Source organism: Oryzias latipes, chromosome 14 (genome assembly GCF_002234675.1).
Source record: "Oryzias latipes chromosome 14, ASM223467v1".
Taxonomy (NCBI): Eukaryota; Metazoa; Chordata; class Actinopteri; order Beloniformes; family Adrianichthyidae; genus Oryzias; species Oryzias latipes.
The window spans coordinates 20,838,851-20,853,772 of NC_019872.2; the positions used below are offsets into that span (position 1 = coordinate 20,838,851).

The window sequence follows — 14,922 nt, forward strand, 5'->3', positions numbered from 1 at the left end:
ATTTATTATGTGTTGTAATGTTTTGATCTATTTTTTATGAGAAGTACTTTTTGTTGGGTATTTATATTGGCAAAAGCGATGCTGTAACTTTTTACAGCGAAAGTGTTCTAGGGTTAAGGGGTCTGTAGGAGTTTCGTACGGTTCCCTAAGGCTTTTGTGATCACCTTAACCCTTGTGCTATCTTAAATGACCCCACCCTTACATTGACGTGTTCTCCCGACCATGACAAAGGTGGATAAAGGTGGAAAGATTTCATGTAATCCATGGACACCAGTGAAGATCACAAATCATTGAAGAAAAAAGGTTGAGCGCACTGTCTAGTGCAGGGGTGGGCAATTCCAGGCCTTGAGGGCCGGTGTGTCTGCATGATTTCCAGATAGTCTTGCCCCACTCATGGCTGATTATCTGGTTCAGGTGTGTCCAGCCAATTAGAACATGCCAGAGCAGGGTATGCTTGAAAACATGCAGGAATGCGGCCCTCAGTGCCCACCTCTGGTCTAGTGGGTTTAGATGACCCAACTCCCAATGTTAAAGTGCCTAGGATAGCACAAGGGTTAGGGACGTCATTAAAAAATGGAACGTACCATTCTCAAGTGTGTTTTAAACGTATTTTTGTTGGAATAATGTAAGTTAAATGTACTTTAGACGATGGTGATGCTGTTTTACGCTGCCCTTACGCCGCAGTCTACTCGTTAGTAAGGAGTGCATAGTGACCCCTTTCCGACCGTGGTCAAATGCTACACACATGGGGTGTGCAGGTGATGTGTAAGAGTAATTTGGTTGAAAGGTTGTTTGCTTCAAAGTGGTCCGTCTCAGAATTGAATTTCACATGGGTTGAGATGAGAACGGATGTTCTGACCTGCAGTCACAATGTCAACATTACTAGAGTTTGCAGAAGAGTCAGAATCACCTACATCCATGTTCTTCATCCTTTCTCCTGAAGTTTACCCCTTCAGGGAAATAGAAGAACGCGCTGATGCTCTTTTCTTGCTAACACGTTCGTAATGTGTCACCCCTGGTTTGTACAGGACTTTAAAATATAACTTGCATTTTCATCAGCCTATTTTAATTTTTACGATTAATTAATCTGGCCAAACACACAAAAAAAACGCTTACACACAATGAGGTAAAATAAGGAGAACTGTCAAAAGTTGCTGAGATTAATTTAATTTGGCACAATAGAGCCTAAACACCATGCAGACCTGCAGCTAAATGGCTGTGTGACAAAAGGAAGCAAAAAACACATCATACTGTGATCTTCATATATTCAGCAGCAAATAAAAAACTGCATTTGGTACAACAGTGAACCACAGTGAGAGTCATTATTTTCAATGAAAGAACATTGGAACAGGATTAAACCACAGCAGGAGAGATCAAAAAGACCCTAGGAACTGCATGCCTGCAGGTCAGCGTTCATGGTGGGATGTTATGACTTCTGTATGTATTCAGAGGAAGGCACTTTAGGATAATAATATTGAGGTCATGTAAAACAAAAGAAAAACTGTTAGGATGGTATGTCCTGTTACATCTGGAGTAAAACTCTCACAGCGTTAATGACAAAAAGAAGTGAAAAAATGTCAAACATTGCGATGGTTGTGACATTAATTTGAGGCTTCAGATCCTGTACAGTCTACTGTAAAAAAAACTACATTCTGTCTAAAAATCCTGTGAATAACTGTCTCTGTTCAGCCACCCGCAGCCTTCATCTGAAGAGCACTTGTGTTGTGCAGAAAGAAAATGATCTAAGCTCACCAGCTTTGAATGATCATCATAGTAAAAAAAAACCTCCAGTGGGACTGAATGTAAACTAATCACCAAACAATTCAGATTTCCACAACAGAGCTGAGATCTTTCCTTTATGTATTTTTCTGAGTATAACTCAGTTTTTTGCATAGTTCAGCCAGAGGTGCAACTAGTATGTGATTAAAAATATATATATATTTACTTATGCTAATATAATAGATTCCTCCTGTGTTTCATGAAGCTAAATAAGCATCAGTCTGTTAAAATAGTGAAGCATGTAAATGTTCAGTCTATTATTATTTCTGTTATTATAAATTGTCTTTCAAGATGAAATGTTCTTTTCTTGTATTTAAAAAAAAAAAAAAAACTCTCCCAAAAGTGCGACATATATGATTTATTCCCCCCCTTTATGTATTTTTGGCTCCTGGGACTTATACTCCAGGGCAAGGTATACACCCAAAGAAAAATACAGTAATCTGCTCTCAGTCATCACAGTTTAGTTCTCCAGGTACTTCTGGAAAAGTGTACATCAGAAAATAAGTTTAAGAGTATTTTATTTACCCTCTTCTTCCACGCAATGAAAAAAAAAATCTGTTATTTCAATTAAAAGGCAAATCTGTAAGATTTTGCAGCTTGGAGCTATTTATTATTGCAACAACCTTGATATGTTGCTTCATTTTGATTAAAGTTACAATAATACTGTTAAAAAACGTTACAGTTTGTTCTAAACTGTTGCTTCAACAATCTGTTGTACTTTCCAACGCTAAAGTGAAGCAGTGTGCACGACTGTAGGCACAAGAAGACGTTATTCCAAAAATAGTCCTTAAAGATTTCAGAACATGCAGGAATCCTGAATCCTACATTCTAATAGTGGATCATAGCCGGTCACTGAGGACCATGGCCACACCCACAGCAGAATCCGCGTTCTTGCCGTACACCACTTGAAAAGGAAACGCCCTCTCCACTTCCTGCCTGAACACTTGGTTGCGTGCTAGTGCACTGCCGCTGCCAACAATTCTGCTGACGCCAGCGTTTTGAAGGAGCTCTGCAGGCATCATGGAGGCGAGGTTGCTCAGGACTCCATGGCAAAGCGCTCTGGTCACATGACCCAGGGAGAGATTGTTGGTGGAGATGTAGGTCACCTGACCCAAGCTCCCAGGGTCATGTCTCTCTCCCAGGACGGTAGGAATCACTCTCAGGTCACTGCTTTCCTGGTTCAAGGCAGAATGAATCAGCTTTTCATACAAGCATGACTCGCTCAGATCTGCACCTGCAGGGGTAGGAACATTTCACAAATCAGTACATTTTCAAATATTTGATCCTGATTTTAAAGATAAAACTGTGAATGGGCATTTGACAAGTTTCCTATAACTATGAAATAAAACAACTTTTAAACACATTTGTCCCAAACTCTTAGTTTTAGTTGCAGGAAAAAGAAAGCAAACAGATAAATGAACAAAACAGATATTCTGCTGAAAGGTAGGAAATTGTAGAAGAACTAAAATGGGACTAAAAACGCAGCAAGAACTGCAAATGATCCACTTAAAAAACACATTCTTACATGATGTCATTTTTCTGTAACACGAACAGCAGGATTCCAGTGAAAAGCAGGTATTGCTAGAAATAAAGGACGTCTGCTGCTGGAATCAGTTTACATCCGCCCTGCACTCATGGACTGACAGTAGGAGGGGTCCGGCTGCACGACATGAAAGGCTTCTCAAGTGTATCTGCTGAATGTAATCCTCTGAGCTACTGGCCACAACAAGGTAAATTATAATATGATTTTTTTTAAATCCTCCTGTCTAACATTTGTAATCCAGTATTGAAGGAACTCTGGAAGGTTACAAAAAAAGTTCACTTTTTATTGCTATTCCACCCATCCATACAATTTCTTTACTTGCAGAATCAATTTGGGGGTCACATAGTTGCTGGAGCCTGTCCCTGCTACTATTGGGTGAAGGCGGGGTACATCCTGAACAGGACGCTAGTCTGCCCAGGGCACACAATCACTCCCACACACAGACACCTATAGGTTCACTTCACAGTAACTAATTAACAAATGAAGGATGTCTTTGGACTGTGGAATGAAGCTGGAGTGGTGAAAACCCACACATTCACGGGGAAAACATGCAAACTTCACACAAAGAACCCAGTCGGGACTCAAACCAGGGCCTTCTTGCTGTGAAGAGTGCTAACCACTGCCCCACTGTGCAGCCTTTGATGCTGTTTTTGTGAAAAACTAGATTCAATGAGATTGACAGATTCAAGTGTAATGCTCTTTGAGGTTTGACTAAAACAAACTAAAACTAAAACAATTGGAGCCAGGGCAAATCCCCAGATAACCAGGAGGGGGCTCATTACACATGAAGGTGGTCCTCATTCACATTGGTGTGAAATTATCTAACTTTACTACAGAAAACCCATTCTTACACTCTAACTCCACCTTTTTTTTTAGCTCTGTGGTTAGATCTAATAAGCAGGATAACTGCACTGAGGTGAAATTTTACAAGTTTTTTTGTTTTAATATACGTTTGAATTTAAAATTGCAAACAGGGGACAGAAATGCCAAAGTCAGCTTCTTGTCATTTTTAGAGTTTGATTGAAATGAAACTTCTAATCCCTGCCCTAGATTCTTGGACCCGCTTGCCCTCCAGGGAGGCGCACACATCACATGACAGGAAACTACTTATAAGGGAGGAACCAGATTTTTCTGCTCTATTAACACATGGGGTATACCGGTACTTATTTAAAGTCTTCTGTGTTTTCAACCAACATTTTCCATTTTCTTTGCAAGTTAGAAAAATAACGACAATCTAAAATAAAAAGGTGTGTCTGTACCAAGTTCTCTCATCCAAGAGGTTAACATCCCCACAAAAGTGGCCAGTACGTTTCCCCCATTGAGCGACGCTGCCACGGCCAGATATGAGGAGTCGAAGTACGGGAAGTAGGAGATGGAGGAGGTTGAATCTGGAGAATCAGGAGGTCTGAAGCCAGCTGGCATGGCGAAGGTCAGCTGAGCAGAAGTGCTTATATTGAGAACTGGAGGCCAAAAGAGAGATTTGACATTTTGTGCAGCACAACAAATGAGAATCGCTGAGTAAAACACCACAAGACCTTAAAGTGATGTTAGAAAGTGGTGGATAGAACTATTCATGCAGGATAAATTAAGTGTGTCATTTAAGATTTGAAAGATAAACACTGAATGAGTCATGAGTAGACTTCCTGTTTCACCTGCATCTGTAGGCGCACTCATGCAGGAGTAGACGGAGCACTGGAAGTCTCCCAGAGCAGCCCCTACTGGTGTACCGGCAGGGATGCTGTGCCAGACAGACCGCGTTTGCCCTGCCAAGCCACCAGATGGCGCACACTGAGGAAGCAGGTGCAGAGGAAAGCCGGCGGCCTTTAAACTAGAGCATGCACAACACAGCCAAGTCAGGACAAGAAGCCGACTCTGATCATGCAAACTGTTAATAAAGTTCAGGCACAGGTAACACCTTTTAGATTTAGTGTTTTTCATACATGCTTTCATTCCACTGATTGGTGGAAGTGTTGAAGAAACCCCAGCTGGCGGCATTCTGAGGCGTCATCACACACCCGTCCAAACCGCACAGCATAGACGCCACGTAGTCCTGGATGGTGCCTGCCACCGTGAAGCCCTCCAGAAACTCAGGTCTGCGGTGAAATCCGTACAGTCGGAGGTTGCCTTCACTACAACCAGTCGGTGTCTGAGCATACTTACCGGTGTTTCATGAGCCAGAAGAGAGTTGCACAGCCAAATCCTGTGGCAGTGTTCAGGTGCGAGTCTGGTTTTGGAAGAGAACGGAGGAAGTCGCTGTTGCAGCGTCCATCCTGCCATGTGATCAGCTGACTCGTGTCTCTGGGAATGAAGAAGTCCCCACCTGACCAATCACAGCCTTAGGGGGTGAAGAAAAGGAAAATGAACAGCGGATATTGTCCATGTGCTATGGTTTCATTTGGGGTAAAGACCCTCACCAATCATCTTTTCATCCATTTCAAAATTGTGCCCAGTGAACCCTCATCCCTCTCTGTTACTGAGAGCTCTCTGTTTAACACGCTCTTCCAATAGCTTACAGCCTCTCACACCCCCAACCCAACATCATCAGTGAAAAAATATCAGAGCTATCCAGCCGTACAGTGTTGATTCAGGTTGCAGCTCAGACCAGGATAACAAAGACGTACATGGATCTATTCGTCTGCAAGTGGATGGATCAGAATGGGGCGGAGCTTCTGGCCCACCCAGTCTGTTTTTCACATCAAAAATATGATTTTTTTTCTAACAGCATTTTTGTGTCTGCTCTTAATTCACGACGACTTGAAGAAATACTTAAAAGAAAACTTAAAAGAAATACTTCAATATGCTCAAATAGACCCACTTTGATGAAAATCGTGTTCTTGGTGTTTTTAACATTTTTCTGGTGATGAAAGACATATGTAAAGAAAATTTAGCTTAAAATTGCATTTCTGAGTAATTCTAAGGCTGGTTTTCCAGAAATCCTGCCCCATCTGCTGCTTATTACCTTGATCACGTGTGTTTACAATATGGAGCTTCAATGGCAGGTATGTTAAAAAACATGTTGGACACCCCGGCACACATGTTTGGCCGGTGTCCAACACCCATGGTTCACACCACTGTGAAAGAGAACTGGACTGAGCGAGAGTGACACCAGTCGTAGAAAAGGGTTTACTTCCAGTTCTTACCAAATGACGTCAATTCGGTCGACATATTTCCACTATAAGGACATCGGCATGTTGAAACAGGATGATAGCCATAAACAATAATTGGTCAGAGTCAGTCTGAGTCAATGTTTCTATGGCAACCACTGTTGGCAATCAGGAGAGGGCTTTTTGGAAGTCCACACCCCCTACCACTGTCAATCAAACATTTGAATGTTTAAGGTGGAGGTCGGTGGGCACCACATGCTTTTACTGAGGCATCTGATTGGCCAGTTTAGGACTTAATAATTAATATTAAAAAATTAGGATTATAAATAAGATGTTAAAACCATGTAGGCAGAGAAAGAAGGTTTATTCTGACAAACAGATTGAGTGATAGCTGGTTATTTCTCAATAGACATCTATGGGATTTTGGCTTATTTGAACCAGTGGGTACTTCCTGTTTAGAAAGCCATAGGGGAGGAGTCACTCAGCCCAATTCTCCAATACAGTCAATGGTTTAAAGCGATGGATGATGGGAAGGGGTGCCATGCTCAAAGGTACTTTAAACAAGGAGCAGGGATTCAAAAAACTGCTTTAACACATCCGTTCATGAAAAAATAATTTAATATTAGGCGACTTTTCTGCTAAGCACCAGATGGTTGACATTTGCAATGATCACTTACAGAATCTAGCTGTCAAAGCTTATGCTTAACAAAAACAAATATTTCCTTTTTAACAAAGCTGTTTATAAATTTATTATAAAGATGCCATCATGAGTTATTTTAATCACTAATTATAAGAATAATGTTAACTAAAAACATGTAGAATGCCATCCATCCTTACATCCATCCATCTTCAGAACTCGCTGAATCCCTTTTGAGGTCACAGGCTGAGCCTGTGACCTCTTTGGTGATGGCGGGGTTCACCCTGAAGAAACAGGTCGCCCGTCTGTTGCCACGTACATGAATGGACACAGAGGTGCCATTTGCCAATTAACCTACGAAGCATGTTTTGGGACTGTGAGAGGAAACCAGAGTGCCTGGAGAAAACCCACACATGCTAAGGGAGAACATGCAAACTCCACACAGAAAGGTCCCGGCCGGGATTTAAACTAGTGCCTTCTCATGCTAACCACTATCTCACCATGCAGCCTAATCTTGGAAAGAACATTTAAAAAATGGAATCCAAAGTGTATGAAAGAGTAAATATGTTGTTCACCTGTCAGCGCATCCCTTCAGTGGTCGCCACAGTGAATCAGCTTTCACCGATCTCACGTGGTTTGGCAGAGAGATTTTTTACACCGGATGCCCTTCCAGACATAACCCTGTATTATATCCAGGCAAGGGACAGGAACAGGGAGACCCCCCCCCCCCCCCCCCCGACCCCCCGTTTCCCTGCGCTTAACCAACTGAGCCATCCAGCGGCTATACACAAACACTTTTTCAATAGGTACATGGTTTTTCTTTAAACCGTTTTACACTTTTGTTGATTGTTTATTATGTTATAAACTCACTTCGATCACCTTTTGACCTATTGTAAAAGTGTTCCCATTGGTCTTTTAATTATGATAATGCTGTTTTTAGGCAAAGTAAAAAAAAAAACGGTGTTGTTTTCTAGGACATCATTCAAATAGATCAACATCCCTCTGTTTTCACGTTCACCGCTGGCTTACAGCCCCATGCAACCACAACATTACATTAGGGGAGCAATATTGGATCTATCCAGCTGTTCAGTTTGGATCCAGATTCCAGCTCAGACCAGGAAAACAAAGACGTACGTGGATTTATTTGTCTGTAAGTGGATGCATCAGAATGGAGCAGAACAGGGAGCTGTAGCTTCTACATCTAACCTACAAACGTTTTTTTAATTACATTTTTCATCTGCTCCAGATTCACAACAATTTGAATAAAGAAATACTCAGGCTATTTTAATCCTATTTTTTTTAAATATATGCCCTCCATCATGAGAAAAATGCCATAAGAACATGTGAAAAACATCATTTTTAATAACTATAGGCTAAAAAATAAAATATGATTGAAGGCCCTTTCATTAAAGATCAACAGAAGTTGGTTTAAGATTCTTTATTGTATTTTAAATGAGGAATCTTCCAATCGTCTATGAATAGAATCACATTTGAACTTCAGATGCAATAAACAAGACTGTTGACTTCTTTGTGACCAAACTACCAGCTGATGACTATTGATTACCTTCTTGTAACTTGTTGCAGAAATGTTATAATTTGTATGTTTTAACACCTGCATTAGTAAAAAAAAAACAAACACACAAAAAACGATTTCATACAGATTCCAGATGTTTATATTGATTTACAGATCAACATAATCTGATCAGTTGATCCAGCATTAACGCAGCGCCTTATCTCACCGCTCTTCGCCCTCCACAGTAGAACTCCGTGCATCTGTCCGGACAGCCCGATCCCGCACACGCGCCGCAATTTGTCCGTGGGCAGCTCGTCCACGCAGCGGTTCACGGCGTCTATGATCCGGCCGGTGTCCTGCTCTTTCGCCTGCACCGCAAAGCCGTTTCAACGTCAGCTGGAGGATGGCACGCGCCGGCGTCTCCCGCTCAGCCAGGGAAAGAAGGAGCTGATTGCAAAGTTGCTCACCTTTATCCCGCCGTCGTCGCTGATGTCGGCAGCAGTCGGTAACGCGTGGCTGACGCTCACGGTTCTGGAGTCCGTGGCCAATAAGACGGCTTTCACGGATGTGGTTCCCACGTCCAAACCCAGGATGAAGTTAGTCATGACTGCTCCAGACTCAACATCAACATGAAAGCCGGTGGGTCCTTGGACTAGTGCTGACGTCACTTCATCTGATTGGCCGTCCGTTGGTCCGATGACGTATCAGACACTGATTGGTCCGGACAAAATATGATTCTTACCATAGAAGAAATTATGCGGTCCGTTGTAAACCATCAGAGCTCAGACAAAGAGCGAGATTATCTTCTAAACGTGCTTTTATTATTGTTAAGATTATTATTAAGTGCATTTGCAGCCGAATGGACTGCGTTCCGAACCCTTCACCGGACCGCACACTATTAGAAAGCACCTTCCCACCTGCGAACACGAGACTCCAGCTGCTGAATCAGAGACTCAGACACGGTGCACTTGTAGAGCAGCAGGTTCATTCTAACAGCCACGGACCTTTTTACAAAGTAGGTTGTGGCAAAATCTCTCTATAAACATTACAAAGAATAATATCAGACCCAATTATGAGGGAAAAGAACTTTGGGTTACAAAAGGAAATGTGAAAATGAAAATATGTAGAGCCCGAGCTGATCTCCACTACGACGTAGTTTATCCAAGTGGGGTTACTGTAGTGTGACATTCTCCTCAGTCGAAAGGACCCCGAACGGTTATTGCAGGCTGAATGGTTATGGTACCTACACAGGGTCGATGCTGCTGCATTCACGGAACAGCAGGAAGTCGGACAAGGCGAAGCTCGGTGAAAAAATATGCAGAAACCGAAATAAAAACACGATTTTGTCATTTTCCTCTACCATTTCAAAGTCAGAGCTGGATCACAGACACGTGTCTTTTGACTGTAAGAAAATTGTAAGTCAAATAAAAAAGAGTCTGAATTTAAATCGATTTTTACATGAAAAATATTCCATCCCATAAGATACTTTCTTTACAGATTTTTTTAAATCTGTGCACATTTTTTTTAAGTCTCCAACAACTTCAAATAATAGTTTTCAAATAGTTAGCATACTGTGCTAATATTTTGTACAGTTGTTTCTTGATGTGTTCGTCTTGTGTTGTTACTTCTGTTTCAACTTAAATTTTTGCCCAGTTTTTTATTTAAACAAATAAAAAAATTTCTGGCACTACTTTAAGACTGTTTTAAAACTGTTTTTTCCTAATTTAAATTAAAATGTGTTTCAATTTAATGTCAAATGCTGGTACATCCATGTCCTTTAACCCAATCAATTTCATGATTATGCTTCGATTATGTACGTTGGCCCAGCCACCGTAGTTATAATTATAGATCATACACAGCCATGTTTTTAAATTTATTATGGTGCTGACATAACCCTACTGGAGTCTGGCTCCATTATTTCTACTATTGAATGATAATGTCAATATTGTCTTCAACTTAGTTTATTCATAAAATACAGACAAACAGCATTTTACAGTTTATCATTTTTTACGTTAATTTTTTTTTGTTTATATGGTGAAACAGAGCTAAAACAAACATGTAAGAGTTTAAAGTGTACTTTATTAAATTAAACGAAATTTCCTACAATTCAGTGCGCCATAAAAGCACAATTTGACCTTTCCGCTGGCAAAGGCGTGTACCCACAATGCATTGCGGAGGAGCATGGCTGACTTTCTACTTGCAGCGTTATCCTTCTAAGAATGGACGCGTTGTTCTATTAGAAATTGTCCAATATTTCAGTCTTTAACGTCACGCCACCGCTAGATATCTCCGTGAAAGCTACGCGAGGAACTCAAAAACTCTTCGCCGTGAAGCGGTGAGTGCCGGTTCGTGCTAGCGGGAGGCGTAAACGATGCTAACGACGGCAGCAGCGGTGACACGAGCCTTTAAACACCGCGAGGCTGCGGGGTTAAACGGAGCCGTGAGGTCTCTGCTGTAGGTTTTTACGGAATGAGAAGATCCTGCTGTGAAGCGGAACTTCATGGCGCTGTTTTATGCTAATATTTATTAAGGATCCTGACTCCGCTAATGGAAATAAAAGGAACAACTATGTATTTAGTTTTTATTGCAGTCGCTTTCTCTTTCAATAACTTAAGAAACATACTACGAAAACACAGCAAGTACCAGGGGAACAAAAGGGGGGAAAAAAACAGAAATACATTTTATAATAAGTCATGTACAAACAGGACTAAAAGAAGTGTTTGCATCCAGAAAGTGAGCCTGTCAGGGATTCTCACTATAGAGCCAGACCACAGCTTGAAGGAAATACCTGCAGAATCTCATTCATTCATTCATTCATTCATTCATTCATTCATTCATTCATTCATTCATTCATTCATTCATTCATACTTTGTACAAAAACATGCCTCATGGATAAATTGGTTACTCTAATGGTCCTTAGCTGTGAAGTGTGCATGGGTTTCTGATTTGTGATCCTGCAACAGACTGGCGACCTGTCCAGGTTGTCCCCTGGCTTCGCCCACAAGCTTCAGTCTGTGACTCTCCATGTCAGACAGGGTGTCCTCCAGTGGATGGGACTGGTGTCGGTCAGGACTGGATCATCTCCCTCCTCCCTGACTGATTCCAGCTCCTTCCTCTCTGTTAGTTCTGCTGCTGCTTCAGGGCTGTACGGGATGGCAGATGCCACAGCAAAGTAGAAGGTCCTGGGAAGGACCCCCCCCCCAACATGCTCCTCAGCAGGTGCATCCTGCTTTGGACCTTCCTGTACAGCACAACAACAACATTTTGATGGCTGACTGACATCATGATGGAGAGACACCATCGTGATGCCACGCCCCCAACCACACTGCTAGTTGACACCATAAGCCGCGGTTACATGTGCAAAAACATCTTGATCGGATCAATGGTCAGATTAGAATTCAATCACGTACATGGGCCCAGAAAACCTTTTTCTGATTATAACAAACGTTCACATGTGTCACACTTTCGGTCGGAATAAATCATTCGCACATGCGCAGTAGTGTTTGACATACCGGAAGAGGAAATTAGTTCCGCTGAGAGGCTACATCCATAGATATCTGGCAGCTCTGTAATATACTAGATGATCTTCTAAACAGGCTTTTATTAATGTTACGGTTATTATGAAGCGCCTGTTCGCTCATCATTTTAATTTTAATCTGTGTGGTCAGTGCTTTTTCTGTTGAAGAACGGAGCCGGAAATAAGCCAGGGCTAAGAGCAGCTAACACAGACTAACAACATTTAGCCTTTGATGAACACAAAATCCATGCAGGAAAAGCTGCAATCTGCAGCTTGGCTGAATGTAAATATGTGGGAATAACATCAGCCTTTATTTTGTCGGGACACGACAGAAAACACAAATCCTCGTGATTGTTTGAACGGTTTCTAAGGACTGAGCGACATTTCTGCTTTGAAAAGCTGACGGCCCGAGCTCTGCTCGGATACACACTTTTACCGGGAGACCCGGTTCTCGTGAGTTTGGTAGCTCGTTCACCTATAGCTGCGGGACGGATCGCAGGCCGAAGTCTCCCACACATAGCGCACACCTAACAAAGCATCCTCCCTTCCCCTCAAGCACAAAGTCCAACTGCTCTGCTCAGAGACACGGTCGCTCGGTCCACTTGACTTATCAAGTGCAGAGGCGGACTACTTCTTTTCTATTTTGTTTGTTATTATTATTTTTTGTTAAAATCACTTCCCTCAGTTTACCAATTTAAATTTGCTCTTTTTTTCTTATTGTTTTCAAGTTTGATGCTTTATTTTTTCTTTGGATACAATTGGAAATGTAAAGCAGGTTGCATTAACCCTTGTGCTATCTTAGATGACCCCACCCTTACATTGACGTGTTCTCCCTACCATGACAAAGGTGGATAAAGGTGGAAAGATTTCATGGAATCCATGGACACCAGTGAAGATCACAAATTATTGAAGAAAAAAGGTTCAGTGCACTGTCTAGTGGGTCTAGATGACCCAACTCCCAACGTTAAAGTGCCTAGGAAAGCACAAAGGTTAAAAACCCACACAGATGAAAATCCACTTTTTAGAGTTTTTTAACATGTTCTTGTTGCATTTCTTTCTCAATAGAGGACATTTAAATAAAATTAAGCTTAAAATTGCATTTCAGAGTATTTCTTTACTAAAATCATTAGGAATAAGGAGACGAAAAAATGCCACATAAACAAGATTATATTTGTGACGTAGAAAATACGCAACCACAAGCTCCCTGCTCCTCTTCATTCCAATGCATTTGTACATGAATAGATCCGTGTACGTCTTTGTTTTCCCCGTCTGAGCTGGAATCTTGATCAAAACTGAACGGCTGGATAGCTGCAATATTATTTGCCATTTTTGTTGCACCAGTGATGTTAGGTTTGGGTTTTAGGGGCTGTAAGCTAGTGGGAGAGAGCATAAACGGATAGCTCTCAATCATGGGTGACGGGAAGGGAGTGTGGGGTTGCTCTACGCTAACAGTCTGGCCCACAACTCAGGGGTGAATTTCTAATGAAGTACTGCCGCCCTTCAGGAACTGTCATAGAAAACAACAGATTTTTCAGTTTGAGCTAAAAACGGCATAATGGTAATTAAAATACGACTGAGTGGGATTTCAGATCAAAAGATGATCGCAGTGGGACTTTAACATTTTGGATGATAAATTTACTTTTAAAGCCACTTTATGAATGTTTTAATTCGATTTTTACCTTATTTTATTAGTTTCTACCCCCCAATGTTCCTATTTCTATCATAATTGTTCATTTTGTCCTGTTGCTGGTCTGATTATAGATCAAAGATCCATTTTGTTATGTTTTTCCCTGTTTTGACAGCTAACCATATCCAAGATGGCAGGAGTCGGGGCCAAACGAGAGGGGCCGCAGTTCATCAGCGAGGTTGCCATGAGAGGGAACGCCGCCGTGCTGGATTACTGCCGCACGTCCGTGTCGGCCCTGTCCGGAGCGACGGCAGGCATCCTCGGGCTGACGGGACTTCACGGCTTCGTTTTTTACTTCCTGTCCTCCTTCCTCCTCTCTCTGTTGCTCATCCTGAAAGCGGGCCGGCGATGGAACAAATGCTTCAAATCTCGGCGGCTGCTCTTCACTGGAGGTCTCGTCGGGGGCCTTTTCACCTACGTCCTGTTTTGGACCTTCCTGTACGGAATGGTGCACGTGTATTAAGACCACCTGCCACAAAGATCATTGCCATGTTTCCATGTAAAACCTCTTAAAGCTTTAGGCTCGTCTTCCTGCTGTTTGTTAATAGATGATATTAAATGAAGTCTTTCAAAGTGAGCTGCTGTGTTGAAAGAACTCTAAAAGCTGCATTCTCATTTTTTAAAAATGTATAAAGTTCTGTAGCTTCTGCTTTGTATCATCTGCATCCATTCACTTCTTAATAAATTAACTGATCACGTACAAATTCTGTCTTGTATAAAAATATAGAGTATTGTGGTTATTGATAGAAATAAATTTTACCCAACAAAATGACATTTTTGAGTCTATTTCAGTAGAATTGCATGATTGGTAAAAATAACTTCATCTTATAAATTCTTTCTTTTATGATGTGGTGCATCACCACAATCAAATGATTCCTTTTTGCTCTTGTGGAGAATCCGACATTTAACAAATTAATCCATTTTCATATTTAAAGAGTTTAAAGAGAATCCTGGCATTTAGGAGGATGGAAATGTGCCTTTTTTGCGTTACCAAACATTTTAAAAGACCCAGATATTATTGTAAACCATCAAAAATCTGGGTATTGTAATGCAATTCAAGACTGTGAGTACTCAACCTCACCTGGAATGTTCTGATACGAGTATCATTCTATATCTATTCGGACCCCACCTGTCCACCATGA

General features: G+C 41.5%; 2 protein-coding genes across 2 annotated transcripts; one reads left to right on the plus strand and one right to left on the minus strand.

The window, feature by feature from the left end:
• Positions 1-1,147: 1,147 nt before the first annotated feature.
• On the minus strand, positions 1,148-9,256 carry shpk (sedoheptulokinase). Its single transcript, XM_004076609.4, has 7 exons — positions 9,044-9,256; positions 8,803-8,944; positions 5,483-5,657; positions 5,263-5,415; positions 4,975-5,150; positions 4,582-4,782; positions 1,148-3,013 (listed from the first exon to the last, which is right to left on the minus strand). Exons 1-7 carry the CDS (start codon positions 9,179-9,181, stop codon positions 2,619-2,621), a joined length of 1,380 nt encoding a protein of 459 aa, XP_004076657.1. The 5' UTR covers positions 9,182-9,256; the 3' UTR covers positions 1,148-2,618.
• Positions 9,257-10,712: 1,456 nt separating this feature from the next.
• emc6 (ER membrane protein complex subunit 6) lies at positions 10,713-14,554 on the plus strand. The gene is made up of 2 exons (XM_004076610.4): positions 10,713-10,911; positions 13,896-14,554. Exon 2 carries the CDS (start codon positions 13,911-13,913, stop codon positions 14,241-14,243), a length of 333 nt encoding a protein of 110 aa, XP_004076658.1. The 5' UTR covers positions 10,713-10,911; positions 13,896-13,910; the 3' UTR covers positions 14,244-14,554.
• The last annotated feature ends 368 nt before the right edge of the window (positions 14,555-14,922 follow it).

Excerpts from the sequence above, each read along its gene's own strand:
- emc6 (XM_004076610.4), top strand. The coding sequence starts at position 13,911 with ATGGCAGGAGTCGGGGCCAAACGAGAGGGGCCGCAGTTCATCAGCGAG.
- shpk (XM_004076609.4), bottom strand. The coding sequence starts at position 9,181 with ATGACTAACTTCATCCTGGGTTTGGACGTGGGAACCACATCCGTGAAA. Across the intron at positions 5,658-8,802 it reads ACTGTGGAGGGCGAAGAGCG|GCTGTGATTGGTCAGGTGGG; the intron begins GTGAGATAAGGC and ends TCACCCCCTAAG. Across the intron at positions 4,783-4,974 it reads GAGTGCGCCTACAGATGCAG|TTCTCAATATAAGCACTTCT; the intron begins GTGAAACAGGAA and ends TTTGGCCTCCAG.